The sequence below is a fragment of the Mercurialis annua genome, linkage group LG1-X (assembly GCF_937616625.2).
Source record: "Mercurialis annua linkage group LG1-X, ddMerAnnu1.2, whole genome shotgun sequence".
Lineage (NCBI taxonomy): Eukaryota > Viridiplantae > Streptophyta > Magnoliopsida > Malpighiales > Euphorbiaceae > Mercurialis > Mercurialis annua.
Window position 1 is genome coordinate 68010251 of NC_065570.1, and position 24028 is coordinate 68034278.

The 24028-nt window shown below is 35.0% G+C and overlaps 4 protein-coding genes across 8 annotated transcripts; all 4 read right to left on the bottom strand.

The window, feature by feature from the left end:
• LOC130015007 (uncharacterized) lies at positions 1–6039 on the bottom strand. The gene is made up of 7 exons (XM_056104347.1): positions 5637–6039; positions 4378–5542; positions 3941–4288; positions 3568–3805; positions 925–3455; positions 690–838; positions 1–420 (listed from the first exon to the last, which is right to left on the bottom strand). The coding sequence occupies exons 1-7, from the start codon at positions 5912–5914 to the stop codon at positions 150–152; spliced, it is 4980 nt and encodes a 1659-aa protein (XP_055960322.1). The 5' UTR covers positions 5915–6039; the 3' UTR covers positions 1–149.
• LOC126660014 (uncharacterized) lies at positions 6007–10418 on the bottom strand. Of its 2 annotated transcripts, none has more exons than XM_056104348.1 (7): positions 9104–10418; positions 8472–9008; positions 7627–8250; positions 6953–7536; positions 6646–6862; positions 6192–6544; positions 6007–6089 (listed from the first exon to the last, which is right to left on the bottom strand). In XM_056104348.1, exons 1-7 carry the CDS (start codon positions 9218–9220, stop codon positions 6044–6046), a joined length of 2478 nt encoding a protein of 825 aa, XP_055960323.1. In that variant the 5' UTR covers positions 9221–10418; the 3' UTR covers positions 6007–6043. The 2 variants fall into 2 exon arrangements, with proteins under 2 accessions (XP_055960323.1, XP_050209305.1); XM_050353348.2 differs by having other exon boundaries at positions 7627–8253.
• Positions 10419–11537: 1119 nt separating this feature from the next.
• On the bottom strand, positions 11538–17576 carry LOC126660006 (uncharacterized). The gene is made up of 7 exons (XM_050353336.2): positions 17174–17576; positions 15915–17079; positions 15478–15825; positions 15105–15342; positions 12462–14992; positions 12227–12375; positions 11538–11957 (listed from the first exon to the last, which is right to left on the bottom strand). The coding sequence occupies exons 1-7, from the start codon at positions 17449–17451 to the stop codon at positions 11687–11689; spliced, it is 4980 nt and encodes a 1659-aa protein (XP_050209293.1). The 5' UTR covers positions 17452–17576; the 3' UTR covers positions 11538–11686.
• On the bottom strand, positions 17544–22941 carry LOC126659983 (uncharacterized). Of its 4 annotated transcripts, XM_050353318.2 has the most exons (9): positions 22794–22941; positions 22606–22714; positions 20641–22506; positions 20009–20545; positions 19164–19790; positions 18490–19073; positions 18183–18399; positions 17729–18081; positions 17544–17626 (listed from the first exon to the last, which is right to left on the bottom strand). In XM_050353318.2, exons 3-9 carry the CDS (start codon positions 20755–20757, stop codon positions 17581–17583), a joined length of 2481 nt encoding a protein of 826 aa, XP_050209275.2. In that variant the 5' UTR covers positions 20758–22506; positions 22606–22714; positions 22794–22941; the 3' UTR covers positions 17544–17580. The 4 variants fall into 4 exon arrangements, with proteins under 4 accessions (XP_050209275.2, XP_050209281.2, XP_050209288.2 ...); XM_050353324.2 differs by having other exon boundaries at positions 20641–22433; positions 22606–22941; XM_050353331.2 differs by having other exon boundaries at positions 19164–19787; positions 22606–22941.
• Between the last annotated feature and the right edge of the window lie 1087 nt (positions 22942–24028).

Below are 24028 nucleotides of genomic sequence, written 5' to 3' on the forward strand. Positions count from 1 at the left end.
TCACGAAACACAGCCACATGCCAACATTTTCAATTACTAAACTATGACACAAGTTCCATTTTCACATGAGTTCCAAAATTCAGCAAACTAGCCCTTTAACTTGAAAACGAGGCACTGCTATACATTTAATTTACTCTAGTTCCTGAAGCCTAAAGCTCACTGCTATATTCATCAGCACTACGGTCACCACCTTCTTTGTCACTCCTGTCACTGCTGCATTGTCCGGTAGTACATGAAACTGCAACTTCACTGCTACATTTTTCAGCACCACCATTTTTGTGACTTTCGGGATCTGTATTTTCCTCTAATTTTCTTTCACACATCAGCCATCGTTCCACGAAAGGCTCGATCCTTTCCCTTCTAAGCTGCAATTTCTTTACAATGTTCTGAATCGCTTTAACGTCTTCAAAATAGAATTCACTGTTCATAAAGAAGCTTAGAATTACAGAAAGAAATGGTACATGCTGATTATAGAATTAACCGTTTTTCTTTTTCTCAAGCATGTAGACCGTACACTAACAAGTATGATATATTGGCATCTTATATAATAGTTCATTAGCAATAATTTGTTATTTTACATTTCTAATTAGAAAGATGTTGAGAAAAACCGTAAAAGTGAACTTTAAAAGACAACTGATAATCCTTCTCATAAATAAACTGTGTATGTAATAGCTTTAGTTTAAACTGACCTTAAACAAAGTGTAGAATAAAGCTGCTGTAATTCATCAAGAAGACTGTCGAACTGCTCATAAGGAACTTCACAGTCTTGCCAAGAACACTGGCAGCACCAACGGATTACAGAATTTGTAACTAAGAGAATAAATTCCAGTACGATTTTCTGAAAAGGCAAAAGAAAAGATAATAAAGAATTTGGTATTCCTTTCATTTAATATCAGACACATTAAAAGTTGCAGTTAGCAGTACCTTGAGCGGTAGAACATCAATCTGAAAGTTATTTCTGTGTATGCCTTCATAATCCAGCGATCCAACCATTGTCCAAAAGCGCCTATTAGTCCGCTGTCCTTTGCTGACTTCTTCACTCTGAGTCTCAGCTGCATTCCTCTCCATTACAGAATCAAAGCTTGAAGTTTGCAGCTCCCCTTGGTGATTTATATTCGAAAAAATGCGCCTGCCACGTGACTGTTTCCTGTTCAATCCAGGCCGCAAGGCTTTCATAATACTCCCTCTGTGTTGCTCAACATTCAAGTTCAAAAATATTGCATCAGAAACTGAGAATTCTATTCCAAGATTCACAATCACCAGAGGGTTTCCGATGTTTTTTAGAGCTTCAGCAACAACTTCGATCTTTACTTCTGTTTTTCCATGTTCCCTTAACCTCCTTAGCGACTCGTAAAACTTCCATGGTAATAACAAGGTGATTTCTCGTTTCTCCAGCAAATTAAAGATAAAATCAGAAAAACCATCAAAGTTGATGCACAGTAGACATAGTATGACAAATAATCTCAAAACAATAATTGGATAACAGTCCATATTGAGATTATGCTTTCTGATCCATTCTATGGTGTCTTGCTCGTGATAAAGGAGCTTTTTAACCATGCCAGCTATGAAATGAACAATGTCTTCAAGAAATGGCTGCTGCACACCAGACACAAAGTTCAAATTTGGATTGACATTCCATCCATTCGAGATAAGCCATTCAACCAATAAAAATTTTGGTGTGAAGAAATATCCCTTCAAGAAAGAAACCATAATTAGCAAACGGTCGAGTAGAAACAAGTAACAGCTTGGTGAAAAATCAGCAAAATCAGTATCTTCTAAAGCCTTGTGGAACTTCTGAACCAAAGCCAGCTCGCCAGTATCGTCATTGCAGTCACCAGTCACCTCTGATCTTATATTTCTAAAATTCTCAACAAAAACTTTCCATGATGTAGTATAGCAAGCTTTGAAGCTTGCTAAAGTCTGCTTATACAAAGAAAATGGAAATTTCACAGAAAAAAGAGCGGTTATGAGAATTCCAGTTTCTTTACTGGTCATAGTCCTGGAAGTGATCATTCTAGATACATCCCTCTGAAAGTTCCTTGAAGTGTCTGATTCTCTAAAGCATAACATATCATCTGTTATCGAGTTTTCCAAATCCAGAAGATAAATATGGTCAAAGAAGTTTCTGATAGAAATTTCTAAGAATTTCTGAAGCATGTCGCTGTATTCTCTATGGTTTACGAACTTAGACTTTGTGAGAAACTTCGAAACCTTGAAGATATGAATTAGAATTGCGGTTTTGCAATACAATGACAAAGCATTATCAACTGAAAACTTGTAAAGGGCTTCAAGCGTTTCAAGGAACTGAATACCATATGTAGACAATTTCGAAGACCAGTATCGCTTCACAGCACTAACAAACTGGTCAGCATCAATCCATGATGAATATTCATTTCTCTTAATATGTCGAGGATTAATGTCATGAACCCATGCTGCATCTGGATATAGCAAAAGGTAAACAGTCTTGCATCCATTCCTCAACTGTTTACTGACCCCAAAATAGTTCATACAGAATTCACTGCGAGAATCTTCTTTGCTGTCACCCTCTACATTCTGTAGCATCTTATCTGTCTCTTTTAACCAGAAATCACAGTAAAAAGTCATATTTGCAACAGAAGTATGTTCCCAGGATTTTTTGCTTTGCGTAAATTTTATCATATCATCCTCCAATATTTGCTTTGACATACTTGGAGATAAATATGTATCAAGAAATTTCCGCACACACAACATCTTACCTCTGATGCTTCCATTCTTCCAAGAATCATCCCAATACTTATTTATCTGAAACAAATATACCTCATGTGATAAAATGTTTGCCTCGGTGCAAACAAAATCATAGAAGCCATTTGAAACTTTCTTGGAAAATGTTTTTGCTTTTGTCAAAAGCTCATCCTTTAGCACGAACTTGTTCAAGGGCCAACCGTTGCTCTGTTGTGCCCAAACGGAGTTATAAAGCACATAGACAAGGATCAGCTTGCATGCCCTTTCATATAGTTTTGCCATCAATAGCAGATCAACTTCCAGCAGAACATCACCTTTCATATTTGCTACATTTGCAGCTTCAGAAAAATTTCCCCATTCTTTCTCCAACGATACAAGTTCATCAAGGCATTCTTTACTCATCAAGAAAGTACGCATTACTTCCTCCGATTCAAAAGCTTTCACAAATTTCATCATGGATTTAGAATCCTTTATCTTTTTTAAATAAACTGCTCCTTTCTCAAAGAATCTCTGACAAACTTCGGTATCAAGATGAAAACTACTGCATTTCCAGTTTTCAATATATTGGTACCCCAAATGAAATAATTTCCCATCAGCACAAACAGATAAGCACTTGGAATATAAGTTGCATTTAGCATATATATCAGCTGCTCTTTCATAGCAAGCAGCAAGATGAAAACACTCACCAGCCTCTTCCAACTTAGAGTCACCAAAATTTTCCAAGTAAAGTTTGCCTGCAATAGTGCAGATTAACAATCAAACTGAGAAAAACTGAAATTTGAAGCGTTTATTCAGGAATATATAAGAAATTTAAATATCTAAGGTAATTCAAGTGATGACATTTACCAGCTTTTTCATACTCTTTTAACTCAAAGAAACATTGTGCGGCAGACTCAATCTTTCCGATGGATTGATACATCTTAGCTGCCTGCGTTAGATGCTTATGTGCCCTTATGGGATCCGAATGCAACAAAAGGTCAGCACTATGTCTTAGACATGCAGCTTTTGCCCATTTCTCCCAGTAAGATTCACCTGCCCTTTCGAAGCAGAATCTTGCCTTATCATAATTCTTCTGATAAAAGAACTGCAAGATAACAGCAGAAATCATTAGAAGTTGCGTTTTTTCACCCTTGGCATAGAGCCAGAACACTGAAATTCCAGCAGGTAATTATTTGGGCACTATAAAAATACTATTGTTAGCTAAAAGCACCAAACCAACCTTAAATCCACGAGCTTTCCACTCCTCTTGACTGCTTGCTACTTGTATCTCCTCCAGAAATCCACCATCCAATCCACGAATGTGGACAAGTTGTAGTTTCTCCCAATATCGAAGGACAGGACATTGTCCATTCTCCAAAATCCACAACCTTCGCCTTGTGCGAGTAATGGCCACATACAATTGCTTTAATTCTGAACACATTGCTATGTGTTTTCCCTCATCGAAACTGGGCACGGATTTCAGATGATGAGGGAATTCGAGAAAACCTTTGCCTTTCATATATCCATAAACAATATCCCACTCGTCATTCAAAGGAGATGAACTGAAAAGGTTGTATAGCAGAACATCCTAAAGAAAGCAAAAAGATTCGGTGAACTGCGAAAAGAAACTAAGCAACAATCTAATCTATCTCAAGCATGAATGATAAAGAAAATCACCTGAAACTCCAAGCCTTTGCACTCCATTACTGTCAACACAAGTGCTTGCTTACCTACAAGGTTAAAAACTTCATTTTTATTATCTTCATCTCTAACTAAGATAACCTGTTCTGCTCCGAAACCTTTATAAACGCTTCCGCTGCTTTTGAATGATGCTCTTAACCCATTCAACCCATCTTCTGTCTGAACCCAAACTGGTTGTTCTCCATGTACAATACTTGTTTCAGGTTTCAATTTATCAACAGATGAGGGAAAGAAATGGTAAAGCAGGTCCAGAACACTGTTAGCCAACTTCAAGACACTGGCATGAGTTCGAAAATTCTGGCTTAAATAAAATAGGTCAGCAATTTTTCCTTTCTCTTTTCTCTCACACAAAAATTCTCTATAGAAAAGAGCTCTTATATCCTCAAACCTAAAATCAACTCCTCTTACAATTGTCTGAGCTGTATCACCTGAAAAAACAAATCCTTCTTTAAAATTTCTGCATATATATTTGAACAGAGAGATTTGTCTCATTGTCAAATCCTGCACTTCATCTATGTACACGAAGTCAATTTTCTCACCCTCAAATGTTTCATCTCTAAACCGTTTATGAAGGTCAGCTACTAAATCAGACATGTCAAACTCACCATTTCTTTTCTTTTTCTTTTCATATTCAAGAAAAATATCATATATTCTACCTCTTTCCTCTTCACTGAAAAAAGATAACCTCCGCTCAGAATATATTATATAATCTTCTCGACTTATTCTATCATCATTGATCCCAATCCTCGACCCTCCTTTGATATGAGAAATTATCTCTGAGAAAACTGAAGAAGGGACAAGTTTCTTGGTATTCATTGGACTAAAATAGGGCCAGTAAGATGAGCAAAACTTTTCGTAATTAACTTCCTTTGATCTGATAAATGTTTTTAGGACCATGGACTCACAAGCCGTCCTTTTATCCCGGCGAAGTCTCCTTAATTCAGGGAACCTCTCAAAAAATGAACTACCAATTGTTCCATCCAGCATCATGAGAAATTTGTTAAAAGTTATGACAAGAGGATATGAGCTTTGTGAAAGATCAGCAAAAGAACTTGGAATGTCTGAAGATTCCAGCATTTCGTCAAAATCTTCTTCCATGAAGTTAGAATTTTCTCCTGAGTAAGTCCCTTTACAGGTTGATCTGGTAATCAACATAAAAATGCAAAAATTTAATATCTATTCTCGCTCTTGTGTTCAAATTAATATAGAACCAAGCAATAGTCTAAGTGCCATACCTTTTCAACTGAGAAATATATTGTCTAACAGAATAACAAAGTCTAGCATTGACTGTAACAAACATTTGGCGCAAAGTATATCCATCAGTCTCTTTGTTGGAATTGCGTTCAACTTCATGAAATCCCTCCGAAGCTAAATGATGAAGCTGCTCTTTCTGAAATAACTTCATAATTAAAACGGTTGTTTTCCCGGTCCCTGATCTGGCAAGTATAAATGAGCTTCTGCTAAAGCGTATGATTTCCATTTCTTCATCAGTTAATTCAAATGGAAAATCCATTTCATTTCCATCACAGCCAGAAACCAAGTGGCCCACTATATTACTGGACAAAGAGTAGAACTTCACAAGTAGAAGACTATCAGCAAAGGTTTTTTCAACCGAATCACAAGTTCTTGAATTATAACGCTATTAACGAGTGACTTCAGTGTTCCAACTCATTGGAACTTCCAAATCCCTAGTGTTCAAAGAAAAGAAGAAATCATTAAAAGGTTAAAATGAATACAAATACATAAACTCTGTTGATATTTATATTATACGAAAAACAGAATATGCATACCCTTCCATACACTTTGTCTTGCAACGACTAATGAACGCCTCAGTATATGATAGGAATACAGAATCAAGACGTGTAATCAGCTTAGGAATGTCCTCTAGAGGCAGTATGTCCCACACTTTCAACACTTGGAAGTACAATGAGTCTTTCACAACGTCATTTGAGCAAATAATGTACAAATTCTTCACCTTGAATTGCTTCAACATCTGTGAGAAGTTGTCACAAATTAATTTTGTACTTCTCCTCTTCGGCCTCCAGCCACAAGAAAGCCTCAGCAATAAATTCAAAACCAACTTCCGCATTTCAGAAGACTTCAGCTTTTCAAATGATTTTTTGAAGTTTTCACTGAAAAAAACCTAATAACATTTGAGAAAAGTATAAGAACATCAATATTGCATTATGATTAATAAAACAAAAAACACATCAGAGATAATTACAAAGACGGCTTAGCAGGTACCTTCCATCTGGCATTTTTGAAGAGTAGACTATCTCCATTTAGGACACCATCAAACTGATCCAGCTCTTGCTTGATCTGTAACACGGTATCAGATAGTTCATCATCTTGTTCAGCCTCATAGAAACATTTACGATCCCTAGCTTCTTGGACAACAGATTTCCAAGCAGCGTTGCTATCAGAAAGAGCAGTTTCCTTTCCCACAATCCAGAGGCTGTATCTGTAATGTCAACATCTAAGTAGTCAAGTTTTGCATGTTTATCATCAGATCAGATGTTGCAAAACATATATATTAAAGAAGAAATTATACCTTGCTCTTGTCAAAGCTACATTGGTTCTCTGAAGATTTGAAATAAACCCAAGTAATCCCCCAGAATTGGTTCTTACAGTAGTCAATATCATTATGTCTTCCTCAGAACCTGCTAAATCGTCAACCATATTCACTTTCAGCGAAAATCCTTCAAGGTTCTCGTATTTCATTCCAACTTTCTCCTTAATTGCAACAGCTTGTGCAGTGTAGAAAGTAACAATTCCAACACTGAGTTTCTGTTTTGATGTGCTCCATGCTTTAAACAACTTTTGCACAATTTTAATCACAATAGCAACTTCAGCCATGTTTTTATAGCTACATGTCAAGCTATCCATCTCCTCATTTCCACAAGAAACATTGATAAAAGAAAACGGTCCAAACATTGGGTCCGGAAGGAAATGTCTGTCATAATGTGTCGTTCTGACATTTGGAGCATCCAGAACTTGACTACCATAGAATACTGAATTAATAACAGAACTAATGAGTGGATGCATTCTATACTGCATATTCAGGATATGCTTCGGACAACCATTCAAATACAACCTTTCAAATAAACTTGTTCCAATGCCAGCTTTAGCAGATACCTAGATATAAAATACAAAAAGATAATAGAAAATCAACACAAAGTATCTTATTTCGAAAAATTAATCCAAACAACAATCAAATTTACTTACGTTGCTAGTAACATTTTCTGTCAGTTGCCCCTGGTCGCCAAAGAGTACTATATGCTTAACTCCTGGCAATTGCAATGGTATAAATGATTCGCATTCTTTGAGTTGTGCTGCTTCGTCAATTATTAACAAGTTCAGTGGCTCTTCTATCACTGAATGCAGCATGTATGAAGTGGAGGCAGTGCAAAATACTAAGGAAACTGTTTTTAAACAATCACGCAGATCTTTGACATGGTGATTAAAATATTTATATTCTGTATCCGCTTCAATTTGCACCACGCCATTATCCCGGAAATAAACGATACTACCCAATGAACATGATGATAACGTCTTTGCCAGTTTTAAAACATGAGCTACCACTTCTTTAATAGAAGTATCTGCGGGTGCACAGATAAGAGTCCTATACTCCATTCTCAAGAGAATATAAAGCAAAACACTTAAAGTTTTTGTTTTCCCGGTCCCTGGTAGACCTTGTATAAGTTGTACAGCTGAACTCTGGTTGCATTTCAGTTTGCAAAGAATGTCAACAATCACTTTTCTCTGTGATTCATTCAGCTGATCAGATGATATAGTCCTAATTAACTCTTCAACTCCACTGCAATTTCTTTGACAGGAATAGCGCCTATCCTTCTATACACATATTCAGTTTTTACAATATCAACATATATAGAAAGTGAAACAAAAAATAGAGATACATTAACTAATACATCTATCAATATCTACTCCTTCAAAGTTAAATTTTCAGACAAATGTTTGACATTCTTATCTGCATTTTTACATACATAAGGCAGGCATATCAATTCTATTACAAAGGGAAGACAACAGTACTATAGTATAGTGTCAATTACCTGTACAGAAGGGTTCAAGATTTGCTTTATAAGAGTATAATTCCCATCCATTTGCAGTGATTTCCAAATTCTTTCACGTGTCCTTAGATTCATCAAGAAAACAACAAATAATTTCTTGTGCAACAAAAGATGAACTTGATTTTCTTTGAAAGCCTCGACTCTAAGACAAGTTACAGCATCTTCATCATCATACCCAATACTGTTTCCTTCAATTTTAGCCCCCCATCCTTTTCCAAGCCATCTCAAATCAGAAAGATTTTCAGGCTTAGCCTCTGTCAGAACAAAGACATCTCCAGGCAGTGTTTTATAAGGGTCTTTTCCATTAACACCAAGTCTGTTTCTCCAATAATCAACCTTTACATCATACAAATCTGTCCCAACTTGTGCATTAGTAGTAAGAATTTGAGCATAAGGTGCGCTTGCTATATTGGTATCAATTCTTGAAGAAAGTTGAGCCCTTGTTTCTTCAAGTAATGGATAAACAAATGACCTAAAATAGCCATCAACTTCTAGAAAATTTTCAGGAATCTTCTCTACCTATGAACATGCAAAAAGGGTTAGCAAGAAAAACTTAAAATTTCCCGTTTTTACACAGAAAAAAATATTAAACAAGTTATGTAGAAGAAACTGACCTGGTCTTTAAAGAGTTGTTCATCAAGAATGTTATCAGTAGACCAAGAAAAAACTTCATCAATCAAACTTTGCTTCATTGTAACTTCTTGTTTAGGTTCTGACCATTCACATCCCATTGTTTTTTTCCGTTTGAGTGTTGAACATTCACAATCACATATGTGAAGGGTTACATTTAAGAGTTAAGGCTATGTAATGAAGGGAAAGTGAAAGGGTTATGTACATTTCCAAGACTGGCTGTTATTACAAATCTATTTTCTATGCATAAGTAATAATTACGTCTGCTTCTATTGATTTTACTTCTCTTCTCTAATCTAATGCTAAACTGAGGCATGCATGCGTCTCATTTGTAACATTGAGAAGCGGAAAAGGCAACAGACTAAAGACAGATTGTGAGAAGTTTACGTGTAAGCAAATATGTGCAGCAAAAGAATGAAGGCCTATTAAACTTTGTAATTAAATCAATTATTTTCGCATTTGTTTGGAGTAAAAAGTTTAGACACTAGTAGTAGATTAAAAAAATACACACATCACTAGTAATTTTATTTAAATATAAATATTACGAAAAAAAATAAAAACATAAAAATTTTAAAGGGTAGTAATTTTACAAATAATAACAGTTAAAATTATACTATTTGTTCTTTTTCTCAAATTTAAAAATTCTATTGATTTCGGATATGGAATCAAAAAGGAGTACCTGTCTCTGTAAGCTCACCAAATTTGTTTACTTTGAGCAATGTATAAGAGTGTCCTGCTTCTTTCCTTGAGCAGAATGTAAATGTGGCTTCACTATAACCATTTCATGTTTACAATGTAAATTATGTATCTTTTTCCTCAATACTTCTCAGACACAAACTTAAATCTTAGCCGATGAGCACATAATTTTTTATCTGAAAAAATTCTGTTCCATTTCCCCAGGGTTGCTAACCACATTTTGAAATAGTTATAAGAGACTTCTGAATAAGGACATTCAATCCAACGTCAACAGAGAAGCAACAGCCGGCCATCTAGTACTCTGCTCACAAAATCCATATCCTTCCCTTTGAAGAAACATGCAATATCAAGGAAAATATCTTTCTCTTCAACATCCAATCCGTCATAGCTTAACCTTAACATACTTTGGATCTCTTTATTAGGGATTCTCTCTAGTTTACTCAATGCATTTTCCCACTCTCGCGTATTTCTACGATATAGAAAAGACCCAAAACTTTCAGAGCAGTGGATTGCCACTAGCATAACATACGACTCTTTCTGACAGCTTCCTATGATCTTCTCTTGGCTGGTTTTGTTTAAATGCACGAAAACTAAAGAGTTGAAGAGCTTTTTCATTGATTAATGTAGAGTATTTATTCTAACTTTTTCATTGATTAATGCATGTTTCAAGTTGGGCGGCTTCTGCCACAGTTACTCAGACTGACCATTAATGACATTTGAACTCTCATTTCCTATTTCTTTAATGGATTAACTCATTAATTAACTACTCACTCCGTCCTAATAGAGTTGTCCACTTTCTCTTTATTACACAGTTTTACAATATTGTTTAATGGTTTTATAAAAATTTCCTTATTTTTCTTGTCATAGTCCTATTTAATATAGGGATCACTTGCAATTTAATTTTTAATTTACTCATTAGTGGATTTTAAATAGGGGTAATATAAAAAAATTGAGTATAAAAGTTAGTTATTTGTTAAAAGTAAACAAGAGTTTTGGAAAAAAAAAATTCTCAAAGTGGAAAACACTATTGGAATTGAGGGAGTATGTTTTAATTCCTTAAATTTCAATTTTAATACCAATTATACTGGCATCAATTAATTCATTTTGTTCTATTTTGTATATAAATTAAGTCAAACTATCGGTAAGTGATTTTTGTACCAACTAACATTCAATTGATATGTTAGTTCTATTTCACACCTCAGTTGATTGGACCTCCAATACTGTACATATGTTTTCTTCTTTGGGTGACGAGGGAACCTGGCGGAGCCCAATTGTCTGGATAAATATCCGGGGAGGCTAATTACGGCATTTCATCGTTCGAATTTTCCATTTAATACGTGCCTTTAATAACTCATCCACAAATGCTTTTAACAAGTTTCATTTTGTGGAATATGGAATTCGAACTTGCGATGTAATTTAGTCCCCTTGTTTATGGTCCACATTTGGAACCAACTGAGCTAACCCGTAGAGATAACCCGTAGAGGTAACACTGCACATATTAAATTTAAGATTGTAGTTAGTTGAAAAAGTTATGTTATTTAAGATTGAAATTCTCTCAAATTCACTTAAACATGACGGGTGTCCTATTCACTAGGCTACACCGCATTGTGCTTTCATTATATTGTTCCTAAGATATATTAAATTTATATTATTACTATAATTTAAAAGTTTAAATTTATAAGACGAACCCACAAAAACTATAGAAAATATTAATCCAACGACTCACGAAACACAGCCACATGCCAACATTTTCAATTACTAAACTATGACACAAGTTCCATTTTCAGATGAGTTCCAAAATTCAGCAAACTAGCCCTTTAACTTGAAAACAAGGCACTGCTATACATTTAATTTACTCTAGTTCCTGAAGCCTAAAGCTCACTGCTATATTCATCAGCACTACGGTCACCACCTTCTTTGTCACTCCTGTCACTGCTGCATTGTCCGGTAGTACATGAAACTGCAACTTCACTGCTACATTTTTCAGCACCACCATTTTTGTGACTTTCGGGATCTGTATTTTCCTCTAATTTTCTTTCACACATCAGCCATCGTTCCACGAAAGGCTCGATCCTTTCCCTTCTAAGCTGCAATTTCTTTACAATGTTCTGAATCGCTTTAACGTCTTCAAAATAGAATTCACTGTTCATAAAGAAGCTTAGAATTACAGAAAGAAATGGTACATGCTGATTATAGAATTAACCGTTTTTCTTTTTCTCAAGCATGTAGACCGTACACTAACAAGTATGATATATTGGCATCTTATATAATAGTTCATTAGCAATAATTTGTTATTTTACATTTCTAATTAGAAAGATGTTGAGAAAAACCGTAAAAGTGAACTTTAAAAGACAACTGATAATCCTTCTCATAAATAAACTGTGTATGTAATAGCTTTAGTTTAAACTGACCTTAAACAAAGTGTAGAATAAAGCTGCTGTAATTCATCAAGAAGACTGTCGAACTGCTCATAAGGAACTTCACAGTCTTGCCAAGAACACTGGCAGCACCAACGGATTACAGAATTTGTAACTAAGAGAATAAATTCCAGTACGATTTTCTGAAAAGGCAAAAGAAAAGATAATAAAGAATTTGGTATTCCTTTCATTTAATATCAGACACATTAAAAGTTGCAGTTAGCAGTACCTTGAGCGGTAGAACATCAATCTGAAAGTTATTTCTGTGTATGCCTTCATAATCCAGCGATCCAACCATTGTCCAAAAGCGCCTATTAGTCCGCTGTCCTTTGCTGACTTCTTCACTCTGAGTCTCAGCTGCATTCCTCTCCATTACAGAATCAAAGCTTGAAGTTTGCAGCTCCCCTTGGTGATTTATATTCGAAAAAATGCGCCTGCCACGTGACTGTTTCCTGTTCAATCCAGGCCGCAAGGCTTTCATAATACTCCCTCTGTGTTGCTCAACATTCAAGTTCAAAAATATTGCATCAGAAACTGAGAATTCTATTCCAAGATTCACAATCACCAGAGGGTTTCCGATGTTTTTTAGAGCTTCAGCAACAACTTCGATCTTTACTTCTGTTTTTCCATGTTCCCTTAACCTCCTTAGCGACTCGTAAAACTTCCATGGTAATAACAAGGTGATTTCTCGTTTCTCCAGCAAATTAAAGATAAAATCAGAAAAACCATCAAAGTTGATGCACAGTAGACATAGTATGACAAATAATCTCAAAACAATAATTGGATAACAGTCCATATTGAGATTATGCTTTCTGATCCATTCTATGGTGTCTTGCTCGTGATAAAGGAGCTTTTTAACCATGCCAGCTATGAAATGAACAATGTCTTCAAGAAATGGCTGCTGCACACCAGACACAAAGTTCAAATTTGGATTGACATTCCATCCATTCGAGATAAGCCATTCAACCAATAAAAATTTTGGTGTGAAGAAATATCCCTTCAAGAAAGAAACCATAATTAGCAAACGGTCGAGTAGAAACAAGTAACAGCTTGGTGAAAAATCAGCAAAATCAGTATCTTCTAAAGCCTTGTGGAACTTCTGAACCAAAGCCAGCTCGCCAGTATCGTCATTGCAGTCACCAGTCACCTCTGATCTTATATTTCTAAAATTCTCAACAAAAACTTTCCATGATGTAGTATAGCAAGCTTTGAAGCTTGCTAAAGTCTGCTTATACAAAGAAAATGGAAATTTCACAGAAAAAAGAGCGGTTATGAGAATTCCAGTTTCTTTACTGGTCATAGTCCTGGAAGTGATCATTCTAGATACATCCCTCTGAAAGTTCCTTGAAGTGTCTGATTCTCTAAAGCATAACATATCATCTGTTATCGAGTTTTCCAAATCCAGAAGATAAATATGGTCAAAGAAGTTTCTGATAGAAATTTCTAAGAATTTCTGAAGCATGTCGCTGTATTCTCTATGGTTTACGAACTTAGACTTTGTGAGAAACTTCGAAACCTTGAAGATATGAATTAGAATTGCGGTTTTGCAATACAATGACAAAGCATTATCAACTGAAAACTTGTAAAGGGCTTCAAGCGTTTCAAGGAACTGAATACCATATGTAGACAATTTCGAAGACCAGTATCGCTTCACAGCACTAACAAACTGGTCAGCATCAATCCATGATGAATATTCATTTCTCTTAATATGTCGAGGATTAATGTCATGAACCCATGCTGCATCTGGATATAGCAAAAGGTAAACAGTCTTGCATCCATTCCTCAACTGTTTACTGACCCCAAAATAGTTCATACAGAATTCACTGCGAGAATCTTCTTTGCTGTCACCCTCTACATTCTGTAGCATCTTATCTGTCTCTTTTAACCAGAAATCACAGTAAAAAGTCATATTTGCAACAGAAGTATGTTCCCAGGATTTTTTGCTTTGCGTAAATTTTATCATATCATCCTCCAATATTTGCTTTGACATACTTGGAGATAAATATGTATCAAGAAATTTCCGCACACACAACATCTTACCTCTGATGCTTCCATTCTTCCAAGAATCATCCCAATACTTATTTATCTGAAACAAATATACCTCATGTGATAAAATGTTTGCCTCGGTGCAAACAAAATCATAGAAGCCATTTGAAACTTTCTTGGAAAATGTTTTTGCTTTTGTCAAAAGCTCATCCTTTAGCACGAACTTGTTCAAGGGCCAACCGTTGCTCTGTTGTGCCCAAACGGAGTTATAAAGCACATAGACAAGGATCAGCTTGCATGCCCTTTCATATAGTTTTGCCATCAATAGCAGATCAACTTCCAGCAGAACATCACCTTTCATATTTGCTACATTTGCAGCTTCAGAAAAATTTCCCCATTCTTTCTCCAACGATACAAGTTCATCAAGGCATTCTTTACTCATCAAGAAAGTACGCATTACTTCCTCCGATTCAAAAGCTTTCACAAATTTCATCATGGATTTAGAATCCTTTATCTTTTTTAAATAAACTGCTCCTTTCTCAAAGAATCTCTGACAAACTTCGGTATCAAGATGAAAACTACTGCATTTCCAGTTTTCAATATATTGGTACCCCAAATGAAATAATTTCCCATCAGCACAAACAGATAAGCACTTGGAATATAAGTTGCATTTAGCATATATATCAGCTGCTCTTTCATAGCAAGCAGCAAGATGAAAACACTCACCAGCCTCTTCCAACTTAGAGTCACCAAAATTTTCCAAGTAAAGTTTGCCTGCAATAGTGCAGATTAACAATCAAACTGAGAAAAACTGAAATTTGAAGCGTTTATTCAGGAATATATAAGAAATTTAAATATCTAAGGTAATTCAAGTGATGACATTTACCAGCTTTTTCATACTCTTTTAACTCAAAGAAACATTGTGCGGCAGACTCAATCTTTCCGATGGATTGATACATCTTAGCTGCCTGCGTTAGATGCTTATGTGCCCTTATGGGATCCGAATGCAACAAAAGGTCAGCACTATGTCTTAGACATGCAGCTTTTGCCCATTTCTCCCAGTAAGATTCACCTGCCCTTTCGAAGCAGAATCTTGCCTTATCATAATTCTTCTGATAAAAGAACTGCAAGATAACAGCAGAAATCATTAGAAGTTGCGTTTTTTCACCCTTGGCATAGAGCCAGAACACTGAAATTCCAGCAGGTAATTATTTGGGCACTATAAAAATACTATTGTTAGCTAAAAGCACCAAACCAACCTTAAATCCACGAGCTTTCCACTCCTCTTGACTGCTTGCTACTTGTATCTCCTCCAGAAATCCACCATCCAATCCACGAATGTGGACAAGTTGTAGTTTCTCCCAATATCGAAGGACAGGACATTGTCCATTCTCCAAAATCCACAACCTTCGCCTTGTGCGAGTAATGGCCACATACAATTGCTTTAATTCTGAACACATTGCTATGTGTTTTCCCTCATCGAAACTGGGCACGGATTTCAGATGATGAGGGAATTCGAGAAAACCTTTGCCTTTCATATATCCATAAACAATATCCCACTCGTCATTCAAAGGAGATGAACTGAAAAGGTTGTATAGCAGAACATCCTAAAGAAAGCAAAAAGATTCAGTGAACTGCGAAAAGAAACTAAGCAACAATCTAATCTATCTCAAGCATGAATGATAAAGAAAATCACCTGAAACTCCAAGCCTTTGCACTCCATTACTGTCAACACAAGTGCTTGCTTACCTACAAGGTTAAAAACTTCATTTTTATTATCTTCATCTCTAACTAAGATAACCTGTTCTGCTCCGAAACCTTTATAAACGCTTCCGCTGCTTTTGAATGATGCTCTTAACCCATTCAACCCATCTTCTGTCTGAACCCAAACTGGTTGTTCTCCATGTACAATACTTGTTTCAGGTTTCAATTTATCAACAGATGAGGGAAAGAAATGGTAAAGCAGGTCCAGAACACTGTTAGCCAACTTCAAGACACTGGCATGAGTTCGAAAATTCTGGCTTAAATAAAATAGGTCAGCAATTTTTCCTTTCTCTTTTCTCTCACACAAAAATTCTCTATAGAAAAGAGCTCTTATATCCTCAAACCTAAAATCAACTCCTCTTACAATTGTCTGAGCTGTATCACCTGAAAAAACAAATCCTTCTTTAAAATTTCTGCATATATATTTGAACAGAGAGATTTGTCTCATTGTCAAATCCTGCACTTCATCTATGTACACGAAGTCAATTTTCTCACCCTCAAATGTTTCATCTCTAAACCGTTTATGAAGGTCAGCTACTAAATCAGACATGTCAAACTCACCATTTCTTTTCTTTTTCTTTTCATATTCAAGAAAAATATCATATATTCTACCTCTTTCCTCTTCACTGAAAAAAGATAACCTCCGCTCAGAATATATTATATAATCTTCTCGACTTATTCTATCATCATTGATCCCAATCCTCGACCCTCCTTTGATATGAGAAATTATCTCTGAGAAAACTGAAGAAGGGACAAGTTTCTTGGTATTCATTGGACTAAAATAGGGCCAGTAAGATGAGCAAAACTTTTCGTAATTAACTTCCTTTGATCTGATAAATGTTTTTAGGACCATGGACTCACAAGCCGTCCTTTTATCCCGGCGAAGTCTCCTTAATTCAGGGAACCTCTCAAAAAATGAACTACCAATTGTTCCATCCAGCATCATGAGAAATTTGTTAAAAGTTATGACAAGAGGATATGAGCTTTGTGAAAGATCAGCAAAAGAACTTGGAATGTCTGAAGATTCCAGCATTTCGTCAAAATCTTCTTCCATGAAGTTAGAATTTTCTCCTGAGTAAGTCCCTTTACAGGTTGATCTGGTAATCAACATAAAAATGCAAAAATTTAATATCTATTCTCGCTCTTGTGTTCAAATTAATATAGAACCAAGCAATAGTCTAAGTGCCATACCTTTTCAACTGAGAAATATATTGTCTAACAGAATAACAAAGTCTAGCATTGACTGTAACAAACATTTGGCGCAAAGTATATCCATCAGTCTCTTTGTTGGAATTGCGTTCAACTTCATGAAATCCCTCCGAAGCTAAATGATGAAGCTGCTCTTTCTGAAATAACTTCATAATTAAAACGGTTGTTTTCCCGGTCCCTGATCTGGCAAGTATAAATGAGCTTCTGCTAAAGCGTATGATTTCCATTTCTTCATCAGTTAATTCAAATGGAAAATCCATTTCATTTCCATCACAGCCAGAAACCAAGTGGCCCACTATATTACTGGACAAAGAGTAGAACTTCACAAGTAGAAGACTATCAGCAAAGGTTTTTTCAACCGAATCACAAGTTCTTGAATTATAACGCTATTAACGAGTGACTTCAGTGTTCCAACTCATTGGAACTTCCAAATCCCTAGTGTTCAAAGAAAAGAAGAAATCATTAAAAGGTTAAAATGAATACAAATACATAAACTCTGTTGATATTTATATTATACGAAAAACAGAATATGCATACCCTTCCATACACTTTGTCTTGCAACGACTAATGAACGCCTCAGTATATGATAGGAATACAGAATCAAGACGTGTAATCAGCTTAGGAATGTCCTCTAGAGGCAGTATGTCCCACACTTTCAACACTTGGAAGTACAATGAGTCTTTCACAACGTCATTTGAGCAAATAATGTACAAATTCTTCACCTTGAATTGCTTCAACATCTGTGAGAAGTTGTCACAAATTAATTTTGTACTTCTCCTCTTCGGCCTCCAGCCACAAGAAAGCCTCAGCAATAAATTCAAAACCAACTTCCGCATTTCAGAAGACTTCAGCTTTTCAAATGATTTTTTGAAGTTTTCACTGAAAAAAACCTAATAACATTTGAGAAAAGTATAAGAACATCAATATTGCATTATGATTAATAAAACAAAAAACACATCAGAGATAATTACAAAGACGGCTTAGCAGGTACCTTCCATCTGGCATTTTTGAAGAGTAGACTATCTCCATTTAGGACACCATCAAACTGATCCAGCTCTTGCTTGATCTGTAACACGGTATCAGATAGTTCATCATCTTGTTCAGCCTCATAGAAACATTTACGATCCCTAGCTTCTTGGACAACAGATTTCCAAGCAGCGTTGCTATCAGAAAGAGCAGTTTCCTTTCCCACAATCCAGAGGCTGTATCTGTAATGTCAACATCTAAGTAGTCAAGTTTTGCATGTTTATCATCAGATCAGATGTTGCAAAACATATATATTAAAGAAGAAATTATACCTTGCTCTTGTCAAAGCTACATTGGTTCTCTGAAGATTTGAAATAAACCCAAGTAATCCCCCAGAATTGGTTCTTACAGTAGTCAATATCATTATGTCTTCCTCAGAACCTGCTAAATCGTCAACCATATTCACTTTCAGCGAAAATCCTTCAAGGTTCTCGTATTTCATTCCAACTTTCTCCTTAATTGCAACAGCTTGTGCAGTGTAGAAAGTAACAATTCCAACACTGAGTTTCTGTTTTGATGTGCTCCATGCTTTAAACAACTTTTGCACAATTTTAATCACAATAGCAACTTCAGCCATGTTTTTATAGCTACATGTCAAGCTATCCATCTCCTCATTTCCACAAGAAACATTGATAAAAGAAAACGGTCCAAACATTGGGTCCGGAAGGAAATGTCTGTCATAATGTGTCGTTCTGACATTTGGAGCATCCAGAACTTGACTACCATAGAATACTGAATTAATAACAGAACTAATGAGTGGATGCATTCTATACTGCATATTCAGGATATGCTTCGGACAACCATTCAAATACAACCTTTCAAATAAACTTGTTCCAATGCCAGCTTTAGCAGATACCTAGATATAAAATACAAAAAGATAATAGAAAATCAACACAAAGTATCTTATTTCGAAAAATTAATCCAAACAACAATCAAATTTACTTACGTTGCTAGTAACATTTTCTGTCAGTTGCCCCTGGTCGCCAAAGAGTACTATATGCTTAACTCCTGGCAATTGCAATGGTATAAATGATTCGCATTCTTTGAGTTGTGCTGCTTCGTCAATTATTAACAAGTTCAGTGGCTCTTCTATCACTGAATGCAGCATGTATGAAGTGGAGGCAGTGCAAAATACTAAGGAAACTGTTTTTAAACAATCACGCAGATCTTTGACATGGTGATTAAAATATTTATATTCTGTATCCGCTTCAATTTGCACCACGCCATTATCCCGGAAATAAACGATACTACCCAATGAACATGATGATAACGTCTTTGCCAGTTTTAAAACATGAGCTACCACTTCTTTAATAGAAGTATCTGCGGGTGCACAGATAAGAGTCCTATACTCCATTCTCAAGAGAATATAAAGCAAAACACTTAAAGTTTTTGTTTTCCCGGTCCCTGGTAGACCTTGTATAAGTTGTACAGCTGAACTCTGGTTGCATTTCAGTTTGCAAAGAATGTCAACAATCACTTTTCTCTGTGATTCATTCAGCTGATCAGATGATATAGTCCTAATTAACTCTTCAACTCCACTGCAATTTCTTTGACAGGAATAGCGCCTATCCTTCTATACACATATTCAGTTTTTACAATATCAACATATATAGAAAGTGAAACAAAAAATAGAGATACATTAACTAATACATCTATCAATATCTACTCCTTCAAAGTTAAATTTTCAGACAAATGTTTGACATTCTTATCTGCATTTTTACATACATAAGGCAGGCATATCAATTCTATTACAAAGGGAAGACAACAGTACTATAGTATAGTGTCAATTACCTGTACAGAAGGGTTCAAGATTTGCTTTATAAGAGTATAATTCCCATCCATTTGCAGTGATTTCCAAATTCTTTCACGTGTCCTTAGATTCATCAAGAAAACAACAAATAATTTCTTGTGCAACAAAAGATGAACTTGATTTTCTTTGAAAGCCTCGACTCTAAGACAAGTTACAGCATCTTCATCATCATACCCAATACTGTTTCCTTCAATTTTAGCCCCCCATCCTTTTCCAAGCCATCTCAAATCAGAAAGATTTTCAGGCTTAGCCTCTGTCAGAACAAAGACATCTCCAGGCAGTGTTTTATAAGGGTCTTTTCCATTAACACCAAGTCTGTTTCTCCAATAATCAACCTTTACATCATACAAATCTGTCCCAACTTGTGCATTAGTAGTAAGAATTTGAGCATAAGGTGCGCTTGCTATATTGGTATCAATTCTTGAAGAAAGTTGAGCCCTTGTTTCTTCAAGTAATGGATAAACAAATGACCTAAAATAGCCATCAACTTCTAGAAAATTTTCAGGAATCTTCTCTACCTATGAACATGCAAAAAGGGTTAGCAAGAAAAACTTAAAATTTCCCGTTTTTACACAGAAAAAAATATTAAACAAGTTATGTAGAAGAAACTGACCTGGTCTTTAAAGAGTTGTTCATCAAGAATGTTATCAGTAGACCAAGAAAAAACTTCATCAATCAAACTTTGCTTCATTGTAACTTCTTGTTTAGGTTCTGACCATTCACATCCCATTGTTTTTTTCCGTTTGAGTGTTGAACATTCACAATCACATATGTGAAGGGTTACATTTAAGAGTTAAGGCTATGTAATGAAGGGAAAGTGAAAGGGTTATGTACATTTCCAAGACTGGCTGTTATTACAAATCTATTTTCTATGCATAAGTAATAATTACGTCTGCTTCTATTGATTTTACTTCTCTTCTCTAATCTAATGCTAAACTGAGGCATGCATGCGTCTCATTTGTAACATTGAGAAGCGGAAAAGGCAACAGACTAAAGACAGATTGTGAGAAGTTTACGTGTAAGCAAATATGTGCAGCAAAAGAATGAAGGCCTATTAAACTTTGTAATTAAATCAATTATTTTCGCATTTGTTTGGAGTAAAAAGTTTAGACACTAGTAGTAGATTAAAAAAATACACACATCACTAGTAATTTTATTTAAATATAAATATTACGAAAAAAAATAAAAACATAAAAATTTTAAAGGGTAGTAATTTTACAAATAATAACAGTTAAAATTATACTATTTGTTCTTTTTCTCAAATTTAAAAATTCTATTGATTTCGGATATGGAATCAAAAAGGAGTACCTGTCTCTGTAAGCTCACCAAATTTGTTTACTTTGAGCAATGTATAAGAGTGTCCTGCTTCTTTCCTTGAGCAGAATGTAAATGTGGCTTCACTATAACCATTTCATGTTTACAATGTAAATTATGTATCTTTTTCCTCAATACTTCTCAGACACAAACTTAAATCTTAGCCGATGAGCACATAATTTTTTATCTGAAAAAATTCTGTTCCATTTCCCCAGGGTTGCTAACCACATTTTGAAATAGTTATAAGAGACTTCTGAATAAGGACATTCAATCCAACGTCAACAGAGAAGCAACAGCCGGCCATCTAGTACTCTGCTCACAAAATCCATATCCTTCCCTTTGAAGAAACATGCAATATCAAGGAAAATATCTTTCTCTTCAACATCCAATCCGTCATAGCTTAACCTTAACATACTTTGGATCTCTTTATTAGGGATTCTCTCTAGTTTACTCAATGCATTTTCCCACTCTCGCGTATTTCTACGATATAGAAAAGACCCAAAACTTTCAGAGCAGTGGATTGCCACTAGCATAACATACGACTCTTTCTGACAGCTTCCTATGATCTTCTCTTGGCTGGTTTTGTTTAAATGCACGAAAACTAAAGAGTTGAAGAGCTTCATGGTAATTCAATCCCTCGACCTCATATACTTCATCAACTCCACTCTTTAAGAACATCTTGATCTCTAGTTGTTACAATAATCCCACTTCCTGGTCCAAAACCATTCATGCTCTCCTGCTATATAATCTATTTGCTCTAAGTTATCCACATCATCAAGAACAATAAGAATTTTTATCCGATGAAGTCTAGTCTGAACAAAACCAGCTCTAAAATCATAAGTATCTACATTTAGATTTTCTTCTCCTAATATTTTCGAGAGCATTTCCTTCCGTAGTCGATACAATCCATATCTTTCGGATTCCTCCCTAACATTAGCAAGAAAGGAGCAGCCATCAAACTGTGAAGAGATGTGATCAAATACTACTCCAGCAAGTGTTGTTTTCCCCATACCACCCATTCTCCAAATTCCTAAAGTTCGAATATCATCAATTTTCTCAATTGGTGAGTAAATTCCAACCAAACCCTTGAAACTGTAGGATGAGATACAGATTTAATTTTTTAGAAACATCCTCAACAATGTCATCAATCAGTTTGGATTCAGGCCTAGCAAATTAAAAAATGCAGAACAATTACTAAAAGATTGTTGATTGCTAATTGGATATGGCTACAAATCAAGGATAAACACATTGAATTTGAAAATACCTAATAACAAGTGAATTTCAACCAGATAAACTAGCAGTTTCAGCGAAAGCAGCTCTCCATCTTTGAATCTTCTTATCAATAAGCTTAGCAAATGCAGGACCAAATCTAGCTGAAAAATGATACTATAATAAAGTAGTGGCAAAATATACTATTATTTTAAGGCTAATCCTCTGGAAAAAAAACCCCACCTTTTAGCCCCAATTCGTTTGCACCCTCACGTTGTAAAATCGTCAATTTTACCCAAATTATGACCTTTCGATTTCAATTGCACCTTGAATTATTAAAATCCACTGATTTCAATTATACCCTCAAACATCAAATTGACCTTTTTTCTAATATTTTAAATTTTAACAAATTTTTAAATAGTCCTTTATGTTATAACTATAACAAAAAAACCATCTTCCCTAAAATTTTAAAAAATAATAATATTTTTTTATTTAATATAAATTAATTAAATATATTATTAAAAAAATTAAAAAAAAAACAAATTATTTTTTAAATATAGGCAAAACCTAATTTCACCATCTTCCTGAATGTGTATTATTGCTATTATTTTTAGGTCAATTTTCTGACAATAAAAAAATAAAAAAAAAATCAATTATTTTTTGGCCATTCGCCACCACAATCACACTCTCACTCTCCTCTGCAACCCTAGCCATTAGAGAAATTCAAACAGACCCAAACCATGAGCAATAACCGTGGCGGCGATGGAGGTAGAAGCGGTCGTGGTAGTGGCAGCAACAGTGGAGGTGGGATGGGTAAATAGAGTTATGATGGAAAACAAACAATTTTAATCATAAGGGAAACTACATGAAGATAACACAGTGATGAAGATATTTATTTTGTTTTTAAAGATTATGCTATAAATCCCAAAGAAACTGCACAAAAGTTGCTTTATTTAGATGAAATTATTATTTTTAGGGTTTTAACGGAGTTGCTTTGAAAAATATGATTTTTTTTTTATTTTGTTTATATAAATGTTTGGTTGAATGGATTTTGATATGTTTACAGTGGTGTTGGTATATATGTTTGTATGAAGATAAACTTATAAAGTTAAAGTTTTATTAATTGATTTTGTAGTGAATCAATTTTCTAGCACAAATATTTGGGTTGATGTTCATCATCTTCAGGATGAGACTCCGATGAACCCAGTCAACTGTCTGAGTTCATCTTTTTTTTATTATCATTATTTGGAAAAATAAAAAAATGAAAATCTCAATTAAATCTCTCACTGGATTTGTTGTGATTGAGTTAGATTTTAGTTAATTTAGAACAGTATTTAATTGGGTTTTAATTACAATTAGTTAGGTTTTATTAATTAAAAATTTATTAAATTATATAATTTTTGAAAAGAGGAATCCTTTTTTGTTTTAAATATAACATCAAGTCCTATTTAGTATGCATATTAAAATATAAAATATTG

Excerpts from the sequence above, each read along its gene's own strand:
- LOC130015007 (XM_056104347.1), bottom strand. The coding sequence starts at position 5,914 with ATGGATTTTCCATTTGAATTAACTGATGAAGAAATGGAAATCATACGC. Across the intron at positions 5,543-5,636 it reads TATATTTCTCAGTTGAAAAG|ATCAACCTGTAAAGGGACTT; the intron begins GTATGGCACTTA and ends GTTGATTACCAG. Across the intron at positions 4,289-4,377 it reads GCAAAGGCTTGGAGTTTCAG|GATGTTCTGCTATACAACCT; the intron begins GTGATTTTCTTT and ends TGCTTTCTTTAG.
- LOC126660014 (XM_050353348.2), bottom strand. The coding sequence starts at position 9,220 with ATGGGATGTGAATGGTCAGAACCTAAACAAGAAGTTACAATGAAGCAA. Across the intron at positions 6,545-6,645 it reads TCAAAAATGCCAGATGGAAG|GTTTTTTTCAGTGAAAACTT; the intron begins GTACCTGCTAAG and ends AAATGTTATTAG. Across the intron at positions 6,090-6,191 it reads AAGACAAAGTGTATGGAAGG|GGATTTGGAAGTTCCAATGA; the intron begins GTATGCATATTC and ends TTTGAACACTAG.
- LOC126660006 (XM_050353336.2), bottom strand. The coding sequence starts at position 17,451 with ATGGATTTTCCATTTGAATTAACTGATGAAGAAATGGAAATCATACGC. Across the intron at positions 17,080-17,173 it reads TATATTTCTCAGTTGAAAAG|ATCAACCTGTAAAGGGACTT; the intron begins GTATGGCACTTA and ends GTTGATTACCAG. Across the intron at positions 11,958-12,226 it reads TATTCTACACTTTGTTTAAG|TGAATTCTATTTTGAAGACG; the intron begins GTCAGTTTAAAC and ends CTTTATGAACAG.
- LOC126659983 (XM_050353318.2), bottom strand. The coding sequence starts at position 20,757 with ATGGGATGTGAATGGTCAGAACCTAAACAAGAAGTTACAATGAAGCAA. Across the intron at positions 19,791-20,008 it reads TCTTGAACCCTTCTGTACAG|AAGGATAGGCGCTATTCCTG; the intron begins GTAATTGACACT and ends ATATGTGTATAG. Across the intron at positions 17,627-17,728 it reads AAGACAAAGTGTATGGAAGG|GGATTTGGAAGTTCCAATGA; the intron begins GTATGCATATTC and ends TTTGAACACTAG.